A 19,025-nucleotide genomic window follows, 5' to 3' on the forward strand; every position below is an offset into this window, starting at 1 on the left:
ACGTAACTGGTCATGCAGTAGTGACATAACTGGTCATGCAGTAGTGACGTAACTGGTCATGCAGTAGTGACATAAATGGTCATGCAGTAGTGGCGTAACTGGTCATGCAGTAGTGACGTAACTGGTCGTGCAGTAGTGACGTAACTGGTCATGCAGTAGTGACGTAACTGGTCATGCAGTAGTGACATAACTGGTCATGCAGTAGTGACATAACTAGTCATGCAGTAGTAACATAACTGGTCATGCAGTAGTGACATAACTGGTCATGCAGTAGTGACGTAACTGGTCATGCAGTAGTGACATAACTGGTCATGGAGTAGTGACATAACTGGTCATGCAGTAGTGACATAACTGGTCATGCAGTAGTGACATAACTGGTCATGCAGTAGTGACGTAACTGGTCATGCGGTAGTGACATAACTGGTCATGCAGTAGTGACGTAACTGGTCATGCAGTAGTGACATAACTGGTCATGCAGTAGTGACGTAACTGGTCATGCAGTAGTGACGTAACTGGTCATGCAGTAGTGACATAACTGGTAATGCAGTAGTGACATAACTGGTCATGCAGTAGTGACGTAACTGGTCATGCAGTAGTGACGTAACTAGTCATGCAGTAGTGACATAACTGGTCATGCAGTACTGACGTAACTGGTCATGCAGTAGTGACGTAACTAGTCATGCAGTAGTGACATAACTGGTCATGCAGTACTGACGTAACTGGTCATGCAGTAGTGACGTAACTAGTCATGCAGTAGTGACATAACTGGTCATGGAGTAGTGACGTAACTGGTCATGGAGTAGTGACGTAACTGGTCATGCAGTAGTGACGTAACTGGTCATGCAGTAGTGACATAACTGGTCATGCAGTAGTGACATAACTGGTCATGCAGTAGTGACATAACTGATCATGCAGTAGTGACGTAACTAGTCATGCAGTAGTGACGTAACTGGTCATGCAGTAGTGACATAACTGGTCATGCAGTAGTGACGTAACTGGTCATGCAGTAGTGACATAACTGGTCATGCAGTAGTGACATAACTGGTCATGCAGGAGTGACGTAACTGGTCATGCAGTAGTGACGTAACTGGTCATGCAGTAGTGACATAACTGGTCATGCAGTAGTGACATAACTGGTCATGCAATAGTGACGTAACTGGTCATGCAGTAGTGACATAACTGGTCATGCAGTAGTGACATAACTCATCATGCAGTAGTGACGTAACTAGTCATGCAGTAGTGACGTAACTGGTCATGCAGTAGTGACATAACTGGTCATGCAGTAGTGACGTAACTGGTCATGCAGTAGTGACGTAACTGGTCATGCAGTAGTGACATAACTGGTTATGCAGTAGTGACGTAACTGGTCATGCAGTAGTGACATAACTGGTCATGCAGTAGTGACGTAACTGGTCATGCAGTAGTGACGTAACTGGTCATGCAGTAGTGACGTAACTGGTCATGCAGTAGTGACATAACTGGTCATGTAGTAGTGACGTAACTGGTCATGCAGTAGTGACGTAACTGGTCATGCAGTAGTGGCGTAACTGTTCATGCAGTAGTGACGTAACTCGTCATGTAGTAGTGACATAACTGGTCATGCAGTACTGACATAACTGGTCATGCAGTAGTGGCGTAACTGGTCTGCAGTAGTGACGTAACTGGTCGTGCAGTAGTGACGTAACTGGTCATGCAGTAGTGACGTAACTGGTCATGCAGTAGTGACATAACTGGTCATGCAGTAGTGACATAACTAGTCATGCAGTACTGACATAACTGGTCATGCAGTAGTGACATAACTGGTCATGCAGTAGTGACATAACTGGTCATGGAGTAGTGACATAACTGGTCATGCAGTAATGATGTAACTGGTCATGCAGTAGTGACGTAACTGGTCATGCAGTAGTGACATAACTGGTCATGCAGTAGTGACATAACTGGTCATGCAGTAGTGACGTAACTGGTCATGCAGTAGTGACATAACTGGTCATGCAGTAGTGACATAACTGGTCATGCAGTAGTGACATAACTAGTCATGCAGTAGTGACATAACTGGTCATGCAGTAGTGACATAACTGGTCATGCAGTAGTGACATAACTGGTCATGCAGTAGTGACATAACTGGTCATGCAGTAGTGACATAACTGGTCATGCAGTAGTAACGTAACTGGTCATGCAGTAGTGACATAACTGGTCATGCAATAGTGACGTAACTGGTCATGCAGTAGTGACATAACTGGTCATGCAGTAGTGACATAACTCATCATGCAGTAGTGACGTAACTAGTCATGCAGTAGTGACGTAACTGGTCATGCAGTAGTGACATAACTGGTCATGCAGTAGTGACGTAACTGGTCATGCAGTAGTGACGTAACTGGTCATGCAGTAGTGACATAACTGGTTATGCAGTAGTGACGTAACTGGTCATGCAGTAGTGACATAACTGGTCATGCAGTAGTGACGTAACTGGTCATGCAGTAGTGACGTAACTGGTCATGCAGTAGTGACGTAACTGGTCATGCAGTAGTGACATAACTGGTCATGTAGTAGTGACGTAACTGGTCATGCAGTAGTGACGTAACTGGTCATGCAGTAGTGGCGTAACTGGTCATGCAGTAGTGACGTAACTGGTCATGTAGTAGTGACATAACTGGTCATGCAGTACTGACATAACTGGTCATGCAGTAGTGGCGTAACTGGTCTGCAGTAGTGACGTAACTGGTCGTGCAGTAGTGACGTAACTGGTCATGCAGTAGTGACGTAACTGGTCATGCAGTAGTGACATAACTGGTCATGCAGTAGTGACATAACTAGTCATGCAGTAGTGACATAACTGGTCATGCAGTAGTGACATAACTGGTCATGCAGTAGTGACATAACTGGTCATGGAGTAGTGACATAACTGGTCATGCGGTAATGATGTAACTGGTCATGCAGTAGTGACGTAACTGGTCATGCAGTAGTGACATAACTGGTCATGCAGTAGTGACATAACTGGTCATGCAGTAGTGACGTAACTGGTCATGCAGTAGTGACATAACTGGTCATGCAGTAGTGACATAACTGGTCATGCAGTAGTGACATAACTAGTCATGCAGTAGTGACATAACTGGTCATGCAGTAGTGACATAACTGGTCATGCAGTAGTGACATAACTGGTCATGCAGTAATGACATAACTGGTCATGCAGTAGTGACATAACTGGTCATGCAGTAGTGACGTAACTGGTCATGCAGTAGTGACATAACTGGTCATGCAGTAGTGACGTAACTGGTCATGCAGTAGTGACGTAACTAGTCATGCAGTAGTGACATAACTGGTCATGCAGTTCTGACGTAACTGGTCATGCAGTAGTGACATAACTGGTCATGCAGTAGTGACGTAACTGGTCATGCAGTAGTGACGTAACTGGTCATGCAGTAGTGACATAACTGGTCATGCAGTAGTGACGTAACTGGTCATGCAGTAGTGACGTAACTGGTCATGCAGTAGTGACATAACTGGTCATGCAGTAGTGACGTAACTGGTCATGCAGTAGTGACGTAACTGGTCATGCAGTAGTGACGTAACTGGTCATGCAGTAGTGACGTAACTGGTCATGCAGTAGTGACGTAACTGGTCATGCATTAGTGACATAACCGGTCATGCAGTAGTGACATAACTGGTCATGCAGTAGTGAGATAACTGGTCATGCAGTAGTGACATAACTGGTCATGCAGTAGTGACATAACTGGTCATGCAGTAGTGACGTAACTGGTCATGCAGTAGAGACATAACTGGTCATGCAGTAGTGACATAACTGGTCATGCAGTAGTGACGTAACTGGTCATGCAGTAGTGACATAACTGGTCATGCAGTAGTGACATAACTGGTCATGCAGTAGTGACATAACTGGTCATGCAGTAGTGACATAACTGGTCATGCAGTACTGACGTAACTGGTCATGCAGTAGAGACATAACTGGTCATGCAGTAGTGACATAACTGGTCATGCAGTAGTGACATAACTGGTCATGCAGTAGTGACATAACTGGTCATGCAGTAGTGACATAACTGGTCATGCAGTAGTGACATAACTGGTCATGCAGTAGTGACATAACTGGTCATGCAGTAGTGACATAACTGGTCATGCAGTAGTGACATAACTGGTCATGCAGTAGTGACATAACTGGTCATGCAGTAGTGACATAACTGGTCATGCAGTAGTGACATAACTGGTCATGCAGTAGTGACATAACTGGTCATGCAGTAGTGACATAACTGGTCATGCAGTAGTGACATAACTGGAGTTTACTCCCCTCATCCCCCAGTCCTTGGATTTCATGGGGGTGACACCAACCCTAGCAACGCCACTGTTACTTATGCACATATTTAATGGACTACATTTTCATTAACAATATATATATATATATATATATATATATATATATATATATATATATATATATATATATATATATATATATATATATATATATATATATATATATATATATATATATATATGCAAGGAATTCGCAAGAGCAGGCGAAATATACACAAACACTGATCTCTGGCTGAAGAAGACTGGAACCTACGAACCTTTGAAGAAGGTACGCAGTGCTTCACCAATCTACCCACTCTGGACCAATACCTTGGAGTCCAGCTTGAGCTAGACTTTGATCCAAGGCAGCCAGCTTTCAGGGAGAAGGCTTACAAGCTGGACTCCGAGGTATTGGTCCAGTGTGCGTAGATTGGTAAAGCACTGCGTACCTTTTTCCAAGGTTCGTAGGTTCGAGTCTCCTTCTGCCAGAGATCAGTGTTTGTGTATATTTCGCCTGCTCTTGCGAATTACTTGCATTGTTAATATCTCTAGTGAGGCTGATGCATGCAGGGGATGAGATGAAAAGCTGTAAGCCTTCTCATTGAAAGCTGGCTGCCTTGGATCAAAGTCTAGCGCAATTTTATATATATATATATATATATATATATATATATATATATATATATATATATATATATATATATATATATATATCAGAACACAGGTGTATTTGCGGCAGAGAGACAGCTGATCAATTCGGACTTCATGGTCTTGTGTGTCACACAACAGAAGGGAAGTATGCCAGACATGAGGAGGTCAATGACATAAAGAGAAGCCTCGCCACAGCCCGTTGCCCAGCTCAACGGGAACCCCAAGTACTGAGGTCTGATGGAAGTCAAAAGCGTCCTGATGGAGCCACTATGCTACCCTGGAAGGATGGAAAGCAGATTGCGTGGGACTGCACCTGTGCTGCCACATTGGCAGACACCTACTTGCCATACTCCGTAGTGGAAGGGGGTGGAGCTGCCAGCCACAGGGAGACCCAGAAGATCCGAAAATATGAAGACCTTCCCCCTTGCTTTAACTTCATTCCAATAGGGTCGGAGACCCTTGTAGCATGGGGCAAGTGTGCTCTAAAGTTCCTCAAAGAGCTGGGTGAAAAGCTCATCATAGAAACCAAGGACCACAGGGCGACCGGCTTCCTCTTTCAGAGACTCAGTGTTGCAATCCAGAGGGGAAATGCCTGCAGCATTCTGGACACGCGGCCCACCGCAGGGGAGCTGGACGAAGTATTCGAGATGTAGCTCTGAGTTACCTATGTTGTTTTACTTTCTGTTGTATTTTTGTGAAGGTTTGGCCAATGTATTTTGTCTTTAAATAAAACATACTTGAAAAATAGGGGGTGGTAGGAGAAAATTATATATATATATATATATATATATATATATATATATATATATATATATATATATATATATATATATATATATATATACAGCACCATTAAAAAAATACCTTCACCAGTTGCTCGACGATAGGCCACATTAATATTACAATTAAAACAAGTGCTAAACCCACAAAGGTCATCAGACCACAGAAGAATAAAACATTGCTGGTGCCTGTAGATCACCATATCACCTTTCCTGCTTCCAGACCGCCGGTAAAAATGTAACTATTTCTGCACTTCCACTAATCACACATGCCCAGCATAAATACCAGGGCCTTGTCTCATGCACCTTATGGACTAAAACTTACACAAAATGCCAAACACTACTTAACCAAACTCCATGACAGCTTTTTCCAACTACTGCCCCCTCGTCACTGTTTACACATATCTCTCTCTTGCTCTCTCTCTCTCTCTCTCTCTCTCTCTCTCTCTCTCTCTCTCTCTCTCTCTCTCTCTCTCTCTCTCTCTCTCTCTCTCTCTCTCTCTCTCTCTCTCTCTCTCTCTCTCTCTCTCTCTCTCTCTCTCTCTCTCTCTCTCTCTCTCTCTCTCTCCTGCGTGTACACTCAAACTGGCCGTGTCTAAAACACGTCCGTTTTCCAGTTCAACTTATATCCACTTAAGCATTGACACTATTTATTAAACTATATTCACAATTTTTTATATTTTACAACAATATGGTATCTTGCATAATAACACATGAACATTCTAAATGTTCCTGGAAATTGACGCTCGTTACCGTATTCAGGAAAAAAAAAATAAGTTATTTAAATAAAGCGTTCTCGAATTATGTAGAAAATAAAGTCGAAAAGTAAATAAACTCAAGCAACCTTTTAAAGGTACCATTTCGGGTATACCTAAACTACCCAACTACTGGACCACTACGACAAGGTCCTGAATGCTCTAGAAGACAAACAGAATGCAGATGTAATAAACACAGACTTTGCAAAAGCCTTTGACAAATGTGACCATGGTGTAATAGCGCACATAATGAGTGATAAACGAATAACGCAGAAAGTTAGTAGATGGATCTATTATTTTCTAACAAATAAAACACAAAGGATAGTAGTCAACAGAGTGAAAAGCTCTGTTCCACAAGGCACAGTACTCGCTCCCATTTTGTTCCATATCCTAATACCGGACATAGACAGGGATATAAGCCACAGCACCGTGAATTCCTTTGCAGATGACTCCCGAATCTGTATGACAGTGTCTTCCATTGAAGACACTGCAAGACTCCAGGCGGACATCAACCAAATCTTTAAATCGGCCGCAGAAAACAATATGAAGTTCAGTGATGAGAAATTTAAATTACTCCGATATGGAAAACGTGAGAAAATTAAAACTTCATCGGAGTATTAAACAAATTCCAACCACACAATAGACCTGAAAACTAACGTCAAAGAAATGGGAGTGATCATGTCAGAGGATCTCACCCTCAAGGACCATAACATTGAAAGAACATAAGAACATAAGAAAGAAGGAACATTGCAACAGGCGTACTGACCCATTCGAAGCAGGCCCATTCAGCCCCCCGGCCTAGAACAATGACTACCTAGTCAGGTCACTTCCACTTAAGGAAGGAGCACGGCACCAGACCTGGTAGCCAAGCTAGTCAGGTCCAACTCACACCCACCCACACCCACTCATGTATTTATCCAACCTATTTTTAAAACTACACAACGTCTTAGCGTCTATGACGGTACTCTGGAGTTTGTTCCATTCACCAACAACTCTATTACCAAACCAGTGATTTCCTATATTCTTCCTGAATCTGAACGTTTCCAACTTGAAACCATTGCTGCGAGTCCTGTCTTGGCGGATATTTTCACCACGCCATTAACATCCCTTTATTTGTTCCTGTTTTCCATTTATACTCCTCAGTCATATCCCCCCTAATTCTACGCCTTTCTAGAGAGTGCAGATTCAGGGCCCTCAGTCTATCCTCATAGGGAAGATTTCTGATGCATGGGATCATCTTTGTCATCCTCTTCTGTACGTTTTCCAGAGCATTTATATCCATTCTGTAATATAGTGACGAGAACTGAGCAGCATAGTCTAAATGAGGCCTAACCATTATTTATACTTCTTGATATGAAGCCAAGGATTCTGTTAGCTTTATTGCGAACACTTATGCACTGTTGTCCTGGTTTCAGATTACTGCTAACCAGAACTCCTAAATTCTTTTCGCAATCAGTAGTATTATGATCTACACTATTCAGTTTATAAGTGGTATGGTTATTGTCCTGTCCAACATTTAGCAGTCTGCATTTGTCTATATTAAGCTGCATCTGCCACTTCTCCGACCACTGCATAAGTCTATTTAAATTATCCTGGAGTGCTCTAGTGTCCTCAACAGAATGAATTGGACGGCCTGTTTTGATGTCATCAGCAAATGTGCTTATGTCACTATTTATTCCCTCATCTATATCGTTTATGTAAATTGTGAACAACAAGGGGCCCAACACTGACTCCTGTGGAACACCGCTTGTGACATGCCCCCATTTTGATTTCTCCCCATTTATGCAAACTCTTTGCTGCCTATTTGTCAACCATGCCTCAAGCCAGGAAAAAATTTCTCCTCCTATTCCGTGTGCCTTAAGCTTTCGCAAAAGTCTCTGATGTGGAACTCTATCGAAAGCCTTACTGAAGTCCATATACACAATATCATATTCAATACCATGATCTACCTCCTCAAACACCTTAGCGAGAAAAGTTAGTAAATTCATAAGGCAGGAACGCCCCTTAGTAAAACTGTGTTGAGATTCATTTATCAATTTATGCCTATCAAGATGGCTACGAATTACCTCGGCAATTAATGATTCCATAAATTTTCCCACTGTGGATGTAAGGCTTATTGGTCTATAGTTCGAAGCCAAGGACCTGTCACCTGCCTTGTAAATAGGTATTACATTTGCCATTTTCCACTCATCAGGCACTATGCCAGTTTGTAGTGATATGTTAAAAAGATTAGCCAAAGGTATGCTAAGTTCCTCTTTACATTCCTTTTAAACCCTTGCAAACAATTCATCAGGACCTGGGGATTTGTTAGGTTTTAATTTCTCTATTTATCTGAGGACCATGTCACTAGTTGCTGCAATCGTACATAGTTTATTATCGTCCTGTTCTACATAATTTATTATTTCTGGAATTTCGCTAGTATCTTCTTGAGTAAAGGCTGAGAGGAAGTAAGAATTGAAAAATTCACACATATCTCTATCACTGTCAGTGATGTTACCTGAGCTACTCTTAAGTGGGTCTATCTTGTTTCTAATCTTACATCTGTATACCTGAAAGAATCCTTTAGGGTTAATCTTTGAATCCCTTGCGACCTTAGCCTCTTAATCCCTTTTTGCTTTTCTTATTCCTCATTTTTTTATTTCTCTCTTTAACTGAATATATTGGTTTCTTAACTGCCCATCCCCTCTTTTGATACCTGTATGTATGCCTCTCTTTTGATCTATGATATGTTTTAATCTATTGTTCATCAATTTGGGATCATTTTTGTTAGATCTAATTTCCTTACTCAGAACAAAAGTTGACTGAGCAGCTAGAACTATACTCTTGGCAACCAACACCAGCTACTTGACTTAGTCAGATCATCCCAATTTAGCCCACCCAGGTAATTTTTCAGTCCCATGAAATCAGACAATAGAAAGTCTGGGACAGAGACTTGATTGCAGTTTACTGGGTAATTCCATAATATCAATAGCATCTGCTAGAAAAATGACAGGATGGATAATGAGAACCTTCAAAACCAGGGATGCCAAGCCTATGATGACACTTTTTAGGTCACTTGTTCTATCTAGGCTGTAATATTGCTGCACACTAACAGCACCTTTCAAGGCAGGTGAAATTGCTGTTCTAGAAAATGTACACACACACACACACACACACACACACACACACACACACACACACACATATATATATATATATATATATATATATATATATATATATATATGTGTGTGTGTGTGTGTGTATGTGTGTATGTGCGTGTGTGTGTGTGTGTGTGTGTGTGTGTGTGTGTGTGTGTGTGTGTTTGTGTGTGTACTCGCCTAATTGCTGTGGCAAGGGTAAAGTCATTGCTGCTGGCCTCACCCCTTCATTGGTCGCTATTAGGTCCACTCTCTCCCTGCTACAAGAGCTTTATCATACCACTTCTTAAAGCTGTGTATGGCACATGCCACAACTACCTCACTTTAAAGACTATTACGCTTCCTGACAACTCTGTGACTGAAGAAATACTTTCTAATATCCCCGTAACTCATCCTAGTCTTTAACTTCATTTCCTCCCTGTCCCTCCTGTCCTTCAGTGTCGTCAGGTCGAGTTCCCTTAACCTCTCCTCGTAGGACATGCCCCTTAGCTCCGTGACTAGTCTTGTTGCAAACCTTTGAACTTTTTCTAGTTTTTTTTTTGACGTGCTTAAGAACATAAGAACATAAGAAAGAAGGAACACTGCAACAGGCCTACTGACCCATGCGGAGCAGGTCCATGTCCCCCCCCGGATTAGACCAATGACCCACCCCCCGGATTATCCCAATGACCCACCCAGTCTGGTCATCCCCACTCAAGGATGGAGCACTGTACCAGACCCAGCAGCACAAGCTAGTCAGGTCCAACTCACACCCACCCACACCCACTCATGTATTTATCTAACCTATTTTTAAAACTACACAAGTTTTAGCCTCAATAACTGTACTCGGGAGTTTGTTCCACTCATCCACAACTCTGTTACCAAACCAGTGCTTTCCTATATCCTTTCTGAATCTGAATTTTTCCAACTTGAAACAATTGCTGCGAGTCCTGTCTTGGCTGGAAATTTTCAGCACACTGTTTACATCCCCTTTATTTATTCATGTTTTCCATTTATACACCTCGATCATATCCACCCTAATTCTACGCCTTTCGAGAGAGTGCAGATTCAGGGCCCTCAGTCTATCCTCATAGAGAAGATTTCTGATACATGGGATCATCTTTGTCATCCTCCTTTGTACGTTTTCCAGAGCATTTACATCCATCCTGTAATACGGTGACCAGAACTGAGCAGCATAGTTTAAATGAGGCCTAACCAAGGATATATAGAGTTGAAGAACAACCTGAGGACTTCTATTATTTATACTTCTAGATATGACGCCAAGAATTCTGTTAGCTTTATTGCGAACACTAATGCACTGTTGTCTTGGTTTTAGGTTACTGCTAACCAGAACTCCTAAATCCTTTTCGCAATCGGTAGTATTAAGATCTACATTGTTTAGTTTATATGTGGCATGGTTATTTAACTGTTCAACATTTAGAACTTTGCATTTGTCAATGTTAAACTGCATCTGCCACTTCTCCGACCATTGCGACAGTCTATTCAAATCATCCTGGTGTGCTCTAATGTCCTCATTAGAATGAATTGGACGGCCTATTTTGGTGTCATCAGCAAATTTGCTTATGTCGCTATTTATTCCCTTATCTATGTCGTTTATGTAAATTGTGAACAACAACGGGCCCATCACTGACCCCTGAGGAACACCGCTTGTGACGTGCCCCCATTCTGATTTCTCCCCATTTATGCAAACTCTCTGCTGTCTATTTGTCAGCCATGCCTCTACCCTGGAAAAAATTCCTCTTCCTATTCCGTGTGCCCTAAGCTTCCTCAATAGCCTCTGGTGTGGAACTCTATCAAAAGCCTTACTGAAGTCCATATACACAATATCATATTCATTACCATGATCTACCTCCTCAAACACCTTAGTGAAAAAAGTTAGTAAATTAGTAAGACAGGAACGCCCCTTAGTAAAACCGTGTTGAGAATCATTAATCAATCTGTGTCTGTCAAGATGGCTACGAATTGCTTCGGCAATTATTGATTCCATAAATTTTCCCACTATGGAGGTAAAGCTTATTGGTCTATAGTTCGAAGCCAAGGACCTGTCACCTGCCTTGTAAATAGGTATTACATTTGCCATTTTCCACTCATCAGGCACTATGCCAGTTTGTAGTGATATGTTAAAAAGATTAGCCAAAGGTATGCTAAGTTCCTCTTTACATTCCTTTAACACCCTTGCAAACAGTTCATCAAGACCTGGTGATTTGTTAGGTTTTAGTTTCTCTATTTGTCAGAGGACCATGTCACTAGTTACCGCAATCGTACATAGTTTATTATCATCCTGTTCTACGTAATCTATTATTTCAGGAATAATGCTAGTATTTTCCTGGGTGAAAACTGAGAGGAAGTAGGTATTTAGAATTTCACACATATCCTTATCACTGTCAGTGATCTGACCAGAGTTACTCTTAAGTGGGCAAATCTTGTCCCTAATCTTACTTCTGTATACCTGAAAGAACCCTTTTGGGTTAGTCTTTGAATCCTTTGCGGCCTTAGCCTCATAATCTCTTTTTGCTTTCCTTATTCCTTTCTTTATTTCTCTCTTTAATTGAATATATTGATTTCTTAACTGCCTATCCCCTCTTTTGATACGCCTATATATGCCTCTCTTTTCACCAATGAGATGTTTTAATCTATTGTTCATCAATTTGGGATCATTTTTGTTAGATCTATTTTCCCTACTCGGAACAAAAGTTGTCTGGGCAGCTAGAACTATGCTCTGAAAAACGTATTGAGACCAAGATCACCTACCTGACCCATAGTCACGACATCCCAATTTAGCCCACCCAAGTAATTTTTCAGTCACATGAAGTCGGCCAAGCGAAAATCTGGGATAGAGGTTTGATTGCAGTTATCTGGGTAATTCCATGATATATTAAAACTAAGTGATTTGTGATCACTTTCCCCAATCTCATCATTAACCTCAAGATTATTAATTAGTGAATCTTTGTTGGCAAGAACCAAGTCAAGCAGATTGTTTCCTCTAGTTGGTTCTGTCACAACCTGTTCTAAAAAGCAATCCTGAACCGTATCAAGAAAGTTACTAGACTCAAGATTTCCTGTCACATTGTTCCAATCAATTTGTCTAAAGTTTAAATCTCCCATTATCACAACATTTTCATATCTAGATGCCTTATGAATTTCGTCCCATAACAGCTTACTGTCCTCCCTATCAAGGTTTGGGGGCCTATAAATCACACCCAAAATTAATTTGTCACGTCCCTCGAGAAACTGTAGCCAAACATATTCTGTGTTCGATGTTTCTAATCTTATTTCATGTCTAAGACATCAATTTAAATTTTTTCTGACATACATCGCCACACCACCACCCTTCATGTTGACCCTATCAGTGTGGAATAGTTTATAACCCTGTATGTTGCATTCAGAAGGCATTTCTCTATCTTTCAGGTTGAACCAGGTCTCTGTTATACCAATAATATCTATATTACCTACACTTGCAAGTAATCTTAGCTCATCTATCTTATTTCTTAGACTCCTACTATTTGTATAGTAAACCTTAAGGAAGCTAGTCACTCGTTGCCCTCTACTATCTCTCTTTGTTTGTTGATCAATTGATTTGCCATTACTAGCAACTTTATTTTGAATATTGTCTTTTAAACATATCCCTGAGGTATCCTGGTAATAACTGCTGTTTTTAACCCTAATGCTGCAGCCTGATTGTTTCCCACAAATACCCATGTACAGGGTCCGGAACGACTCCTTACTAAGACGTTGGAATGCTGTTTTTAGCTTCTCTAGTCGCCCGTATGCTGCAGCAGTTATTTGATTGATGTGGCCCTCAGGAAATGTGTTGGGTATTATACGCACCCCACGATCCTTTTCCTTGAAGGAGGTTTGTTGTCTTTGGCCTCCCTAGACTGTACTCCGTCTATGGTCTTCTTTGCTCTTCCCCTATCTTCATGACTTTGCACTTGGTGGGGTTGAACTCCAAGGACCAGTTGCTGGGCCAGGCCTGCACCTTGTCCAGATTCGTCTGTAGTCCTGCCTTATCCTCCTCCGATTGAAGTCTCCTCATTAACTTCACATCATCTGCAAAGGAGGACACTTTTGAGCCTATTCCGTCCATCATGTCATTCACATATACCAGAAACATCACCGGTCCTAGGACTGACCCCTGTGGTACCCTTCTCGTTACAGTCGCCCGCTGTGACACCTCATTACGTACCATAACTCGGTGATGCCTCCCCGTCAGGTATTCTCTGATCCACTGCAGTGCCTTCCCTGTTGTACCTTCCTGGTCCTCGATGTCTTCAAAGGTGATGGACTGATTACATCGTTTTCACATCTCTACTACTCCTACTTTTTGTACTCGACGGAAAAAGCCTACTCTGTAGCCGATACCTTTCGGAATAATGATGTATTGGTAAACAAAACCTTTTGTTTACCAATACACCTCAATTAATTCAATAACACTTCCAGGTGTGTAATACATTTTCATCACTGAAATATTAATTTCATCCAACATTATAATAATTTTTCCTAACATAATAAACTCCTTACAGTACATAAGGAAATTATAGAAAATATTAGTTGTCATGTGACATATTATTATTATTATTATTATTATTATTATTATTATTATTATAATCAAGGGGGGAGCGCTAAAGACATGTGACGTAACACCTTCTAAAAGTCACGTTAATGTTACACTCTTACACGCTTTCGTTTAAACATTATTATCTTTCAGTTATTACACAGATTACAGGAAAATTATCAAAATTTTCCACAAATATCAAGAAAGAAATTTGTTATGTGTGTGGAGGGGAGCGTGGGGGGGATGGGGTGCTAGGGATGTGGGAGCCAAGGGGGATGGCAGCCTGAGAAAGGTTGGGAATCACTGATCTAGGCAAATGTTGCTGCAGATAAGGGAAATTTTGTGATTTTAACACACAGTAAGTCAAAATAACAAATGATTACATTTTAATTTCAGAATGGACATTGTGTTGTGGTTGTTTGTGGTTGGACTGGTGTTGGCAGCTTGGGCATACTCCCGCTGGCGCCACAGCTACTGGTCATCCCTTGGAATTCCTACACCACCTTCCCTTCCATTCCTCGGGCACATACACAAGCAGTTATCATTAACACAAAATCGATGGGATTATTTTGACGAGGTTGGTAATCTTCACTTGAAGATTTGACCAAAAATAAATGAATTTTGTGTATATTATTTAATTTTGTATTTTGTAAATTTTGTTAATATGTGAAATTTTAAGAATTGCTTTATGAAGAATGGAGAGTACGGCAGTGAATACAGCCACATTGTAATAAACCACGATAATGGTGGGGATTGAAGTCGCGGCAAGTGAACAGTAAAACTCGAGGCCAAACCAATGGCTACAATAAGGCTCAGCCAACTAGCCTGGTGGTCAAATGGCTTACACGCTGGACTGGAGTTTTACGACACACTTGTTGCTAGTTCAATCCCTACTCATACCGTAGTTTGTTTTTAATCGTGTCATTACTATTTCGTGAGTCATACTTCATATTTGCAGGTGTACTACAAGTATGGTGGCGCAACATTCTGTGGAATGTACGAAATATTTCGCCCTGTTTTGATGATTGGCGATCCTGACATTCTCAAAAATATTTTCGTTAAGGACTTTGATCATTTTGTTGACCGTCGGCAGTTCCTGGCTGAAGAAGGAAGCCTTACCAACGAAATGCTTGGTAACAAGTCAGGAGATGAGTGGAGGGCTCTTCGGGCAGTTATGACTCCAACCTTTACCTCCGGCAAGATGCGTGGGATGTTCCCTCTCATCAGTGACAAGGCTGATGATCTTGTTTCTTTTACTCTTAAAGAAGCTGCTAAGAAACCTTATGTTGATATGAAGGTAAATTTTGGACGATTCACTATGGATACAATTGCTTCCTGTACTTTTGGCATTGAATGCAATTCCTTTAAAGAGGAGGAACCAGAATTTGCCAAATGGGCAGAATCATTCTTTTCTTTTTCATTTATTAGAACCTTAAAATTTACTATTATAAATATTTCCCCAAGGCTCTTCAACTTTCTCAGACTAAAATTAGAGACTTCAGGTACTAAATTTTTTGAACGCGTGGTGAAGCAGACAATAGCAGTCAGGAAAAGAGGCCAAAGACGTGGAGATTACTTGGACCTTCTTCTGGATGCACAAGCAAGCCATGACCAACACACCACTAAGTCAACATCCATCAAGTCCAACACTACAAGTGAGACTTCCAATACTGACAACCATTCTGACAATGACAGCTTATCCGTCGTTCCATCGAAGCAAGGTCAGTGCTGATATATTTTTGAATTTTATTGTATAATCCAAAAACTTGTTGCAGTAATGTTTTATTCATGTAAAAACCTTAATTCTGTGGGAGATATAATGCAGCAGAGTACTGAGAGATGATTTTCTAATTACTTTGTTAATCAACAAGAATTTGAGTCTGAGAAAATGAATCTATAGATGAGGTTTTCTTATAAAATTGTTAAAACCCTTAATCAGGCACACCTAAGAAAATGCAAATTTTGAAATGTGTTTTTTAATGAGTGGATAGAGCATCTCATCATAATCTAAATGAGCCCATGTAAATGGATTTCTGAAAGTTAATTTTCGATCAATTACTAATATTCGAGGACTTATTATACTAGTTCCTGCCCAGTAAAGGGTGTAAAATTGTAAATGTTGCAAAGTTGCAATTGTTAATAAAATACCAAATAACAATTTTTTTTTAATTTATTATACACAGAGACAATATCAAAAACACAAATGGAACTTGTTTCCAAACATTTTGTAAGTATTAAAAAATAAAAATGAACCAAATAGCAAAATACACACATTGCAAAGAGATCAAAGTTTCATGTTGCATATTCCTGAGCTTCTGGAGAAACAACAATCATTCTAGATAATTAATTACTATTATGAAAGTCTATGAAGCAATTTCTATCCTCCTTGATTCACAGATTTACTTTGCATACAGCACAGGAAAATTAGGATGTGTCATGATTTTTCTTTTTGCTGCAATACCTGGATCGTAATACTTTTCTTTTTTCTTGGCTAATTTTGGCTTTTTGGATGGCCTCACTTCCTCCTCATCATCACCTGACACCTCTGCATCCAGTGGCAAGCATTCATCACCACTGTTAAGTAATTCCACGTCACCTGGCTCTGGATCTGAGTCACTTTCTTCCAAAATACAAACATATTTGGACTTCTCTTTGGAAATCTCACCATAAAACAATTTTCATTGATCTGGAAGAACAATAAAAACATTCTGTACACACCCAGACCACTACAGAATTCATACATTTATTAGGAATTTTTTTTAGAAATATTTATTTACTGAAATTTCAAGCCTTAATGAGAAGGACTGATTGTGCTCGCTCCTTTTTTGTTACACTTTTTTCAGTTGCATGATGTACTCAAATTATGCTTCACACAGACTTATACACACACACACACACATATATATATATATATATATATATATATATATATATATATATATATATATATATATATATATATATATATATATATATATATATATATATATATATATATATATATATATATATATATATATCAAAATATGGCTAAACTATTCATTTACACACTAGACACAAAAATCTGTACTTACCGACATTGTAGAGGGTAAAATCCAAGAGTATGTGAGTGTCACTCGTTGAAAAAAACTGCTCTAGGCGACGCCAAGCTAGAAATGTTTACATTTTGGTCTCTCAGCCAATGGGAAGCGAGCAGACACTATCACCTCTTAGCTGGAGCGACTCACAGAACCCTTGTGATTGGTCAGAAATAGAGAACAGGATGACTTTGTCAATGGTCCAAGTCGGACCGAAACGTCGTCGTAAGCTTCTCTCTTTTATGTGCGGGTTATTTGTGTATCGTTCCAGTCACGGTATTGTGCCTTTTTTTGTTATTTAGAGAACAGGAACCAAGATGCGCAGCGGGAGTAGGAGGACAAGCGCAATAACCATGCGTATAGGACCGAGTTAATTCAGGACTAATATGGTAAATGTATATAATGAATAATACTGAGAGTTGTGGAAATAAATTAAGGATCTCTCTGGGGATGGAGTGGTTGCATTAGCTAATTCAATTGAGAGGGTAATTGATGACTTGTCTAGGAATTTAAACTGATAGATTATAGAGGTATGGGCGTTTGTGGGAAACAATCAGGCTGCAGCATTAGGGTTAAAAACAGCAGTTATTACCGGGATACCTCAGGAATATGTTTAAAAGACAATATTCAAAATAAAGTTGCTAAATAGCAAATCAATTTATCAACAAAGAGGGATAGTAGAGGGAAACGAGTGACTAGCTCCTTTAAGGTTTACTAAACAAATAGTAGGAGTCTAAGAAATAAGATAGATGAGCTAAGATTCCTTGCAAGTGCAGGTAATATAGACATTATTGGTATAACAGAGATCTGGTTCAACCTGAAAGATAGAGAAATGCCTTCTGAATGCAACATACAGGGTTATAAACTATTCCACACTGATAGGGTCAACAGGAAGGGTGGTGGAGTGGCGATGTAAGTCAGAGAAAATTTAAATTGTTGTCTTAGACATGATATAAGATTAGAAACATCGAACACAGAATCTGTTTGGCTACAGCTTCTCGAGGGACATTACAAATTAATTTTGGGTGTGATTTATAGGCCCCCAAACCTTGATAGGAAGGGCAGTAAGCTGTTATGGGACGAAATTCATAAGGCATCTAGATATGAAAATGTTGTGATAATGGAGATTTTAACTTTAAACAAATTGATTGGAACAATATGACAGGAAATCTTGAGTCTAGTGACTTTCTTGATACGGTTCAGGATTGCTTTTTAGAACAGGTTGTGACAGAACCAACTAGAGGAAATAATCTGCTTGACTTGGTTCTTGCCAACAAAGATTCACTAATTAATAATCTTGAGGTTAATTATGAGCTTGGGGAAAGTGATCACAAATCACTTAGTTTTAATATATCATGGAATTACCCAGATAACTGCAATCAAATCTCTGTCCCAGATTTTCGCTTGGCCGACTTCATGGGACTGAAAAATTACCTGGGTGGGCTAAATTGGGATGTCCTGACTATGGCTCAGGTAGGTGATCTTGGTCTCAATACGTTTTTCAGAGCATAGTTCTAGCTGCCCAGACAACTTTTGTTCCGAGTAGGGAAATTAGATCTAACAAAAATTATCCCAAATGGATGAACAATAGATTAAAACATCACATTGGTCAAAAGAGAGGCATATATAGGTGTATCAAAAGAGGGGATGGGCAGTTAAGAAATCAATATATTCAATAAAAGAGAGAAATAAAGAAAGGAATAAGAAAAGCAAAAAGGGATTATGAGGCTAAGGTCGCAAGGGATTCAAAGATTAGCCCTAAAGGA

General features: G+C 40.1%; 1 protein-coding gene across 2 annotated transcripts in view; it reads left to right on the top strand.

The window, feature by feature from the left end:
* Window positions 1–19,025, top strand: part of LOC128696631 (cytochrome P450 9e2-like) — a 124,032-nt gene that overhangs the window by 21,262 nt on the left and 83,745 nt on the right. For both annotated transcript variants that reach the window (XM_070094617.1, XM_070094615.1), the window contains exons 2-3: window positions 14,579–14,759; window positions 15,141–15,903. In XM_070094617.1, the coding sequence (XP_069950718.1) occupies window positions 14,580–14,759; window positions 15,141–15,903 (943 nt within the window). In that variant the 5' untranslated portion in view covers window position 14,579. The remainder of the gene's footprint in view (window positions 1–14,578; window positions 14,760–15,140; window positions 15,904–19,025) is intronic.

This window comes from Cherax quadricarinatus, chromosome 46 (genome assembly GCF_038502225.1).
Source record: "Cherax quadricarinatus isolate ZL_2023a chromosome 46, ASM3850222v1, whole genome shotgun sequence".
NCBI classification, from domain to species: domain Eukaryota; kingdom Metazoa; phylum Arthropoda; class Malacostraca; order Decapoda; family Parastacidae; genus Cherax; species Cherax quadricarinatus.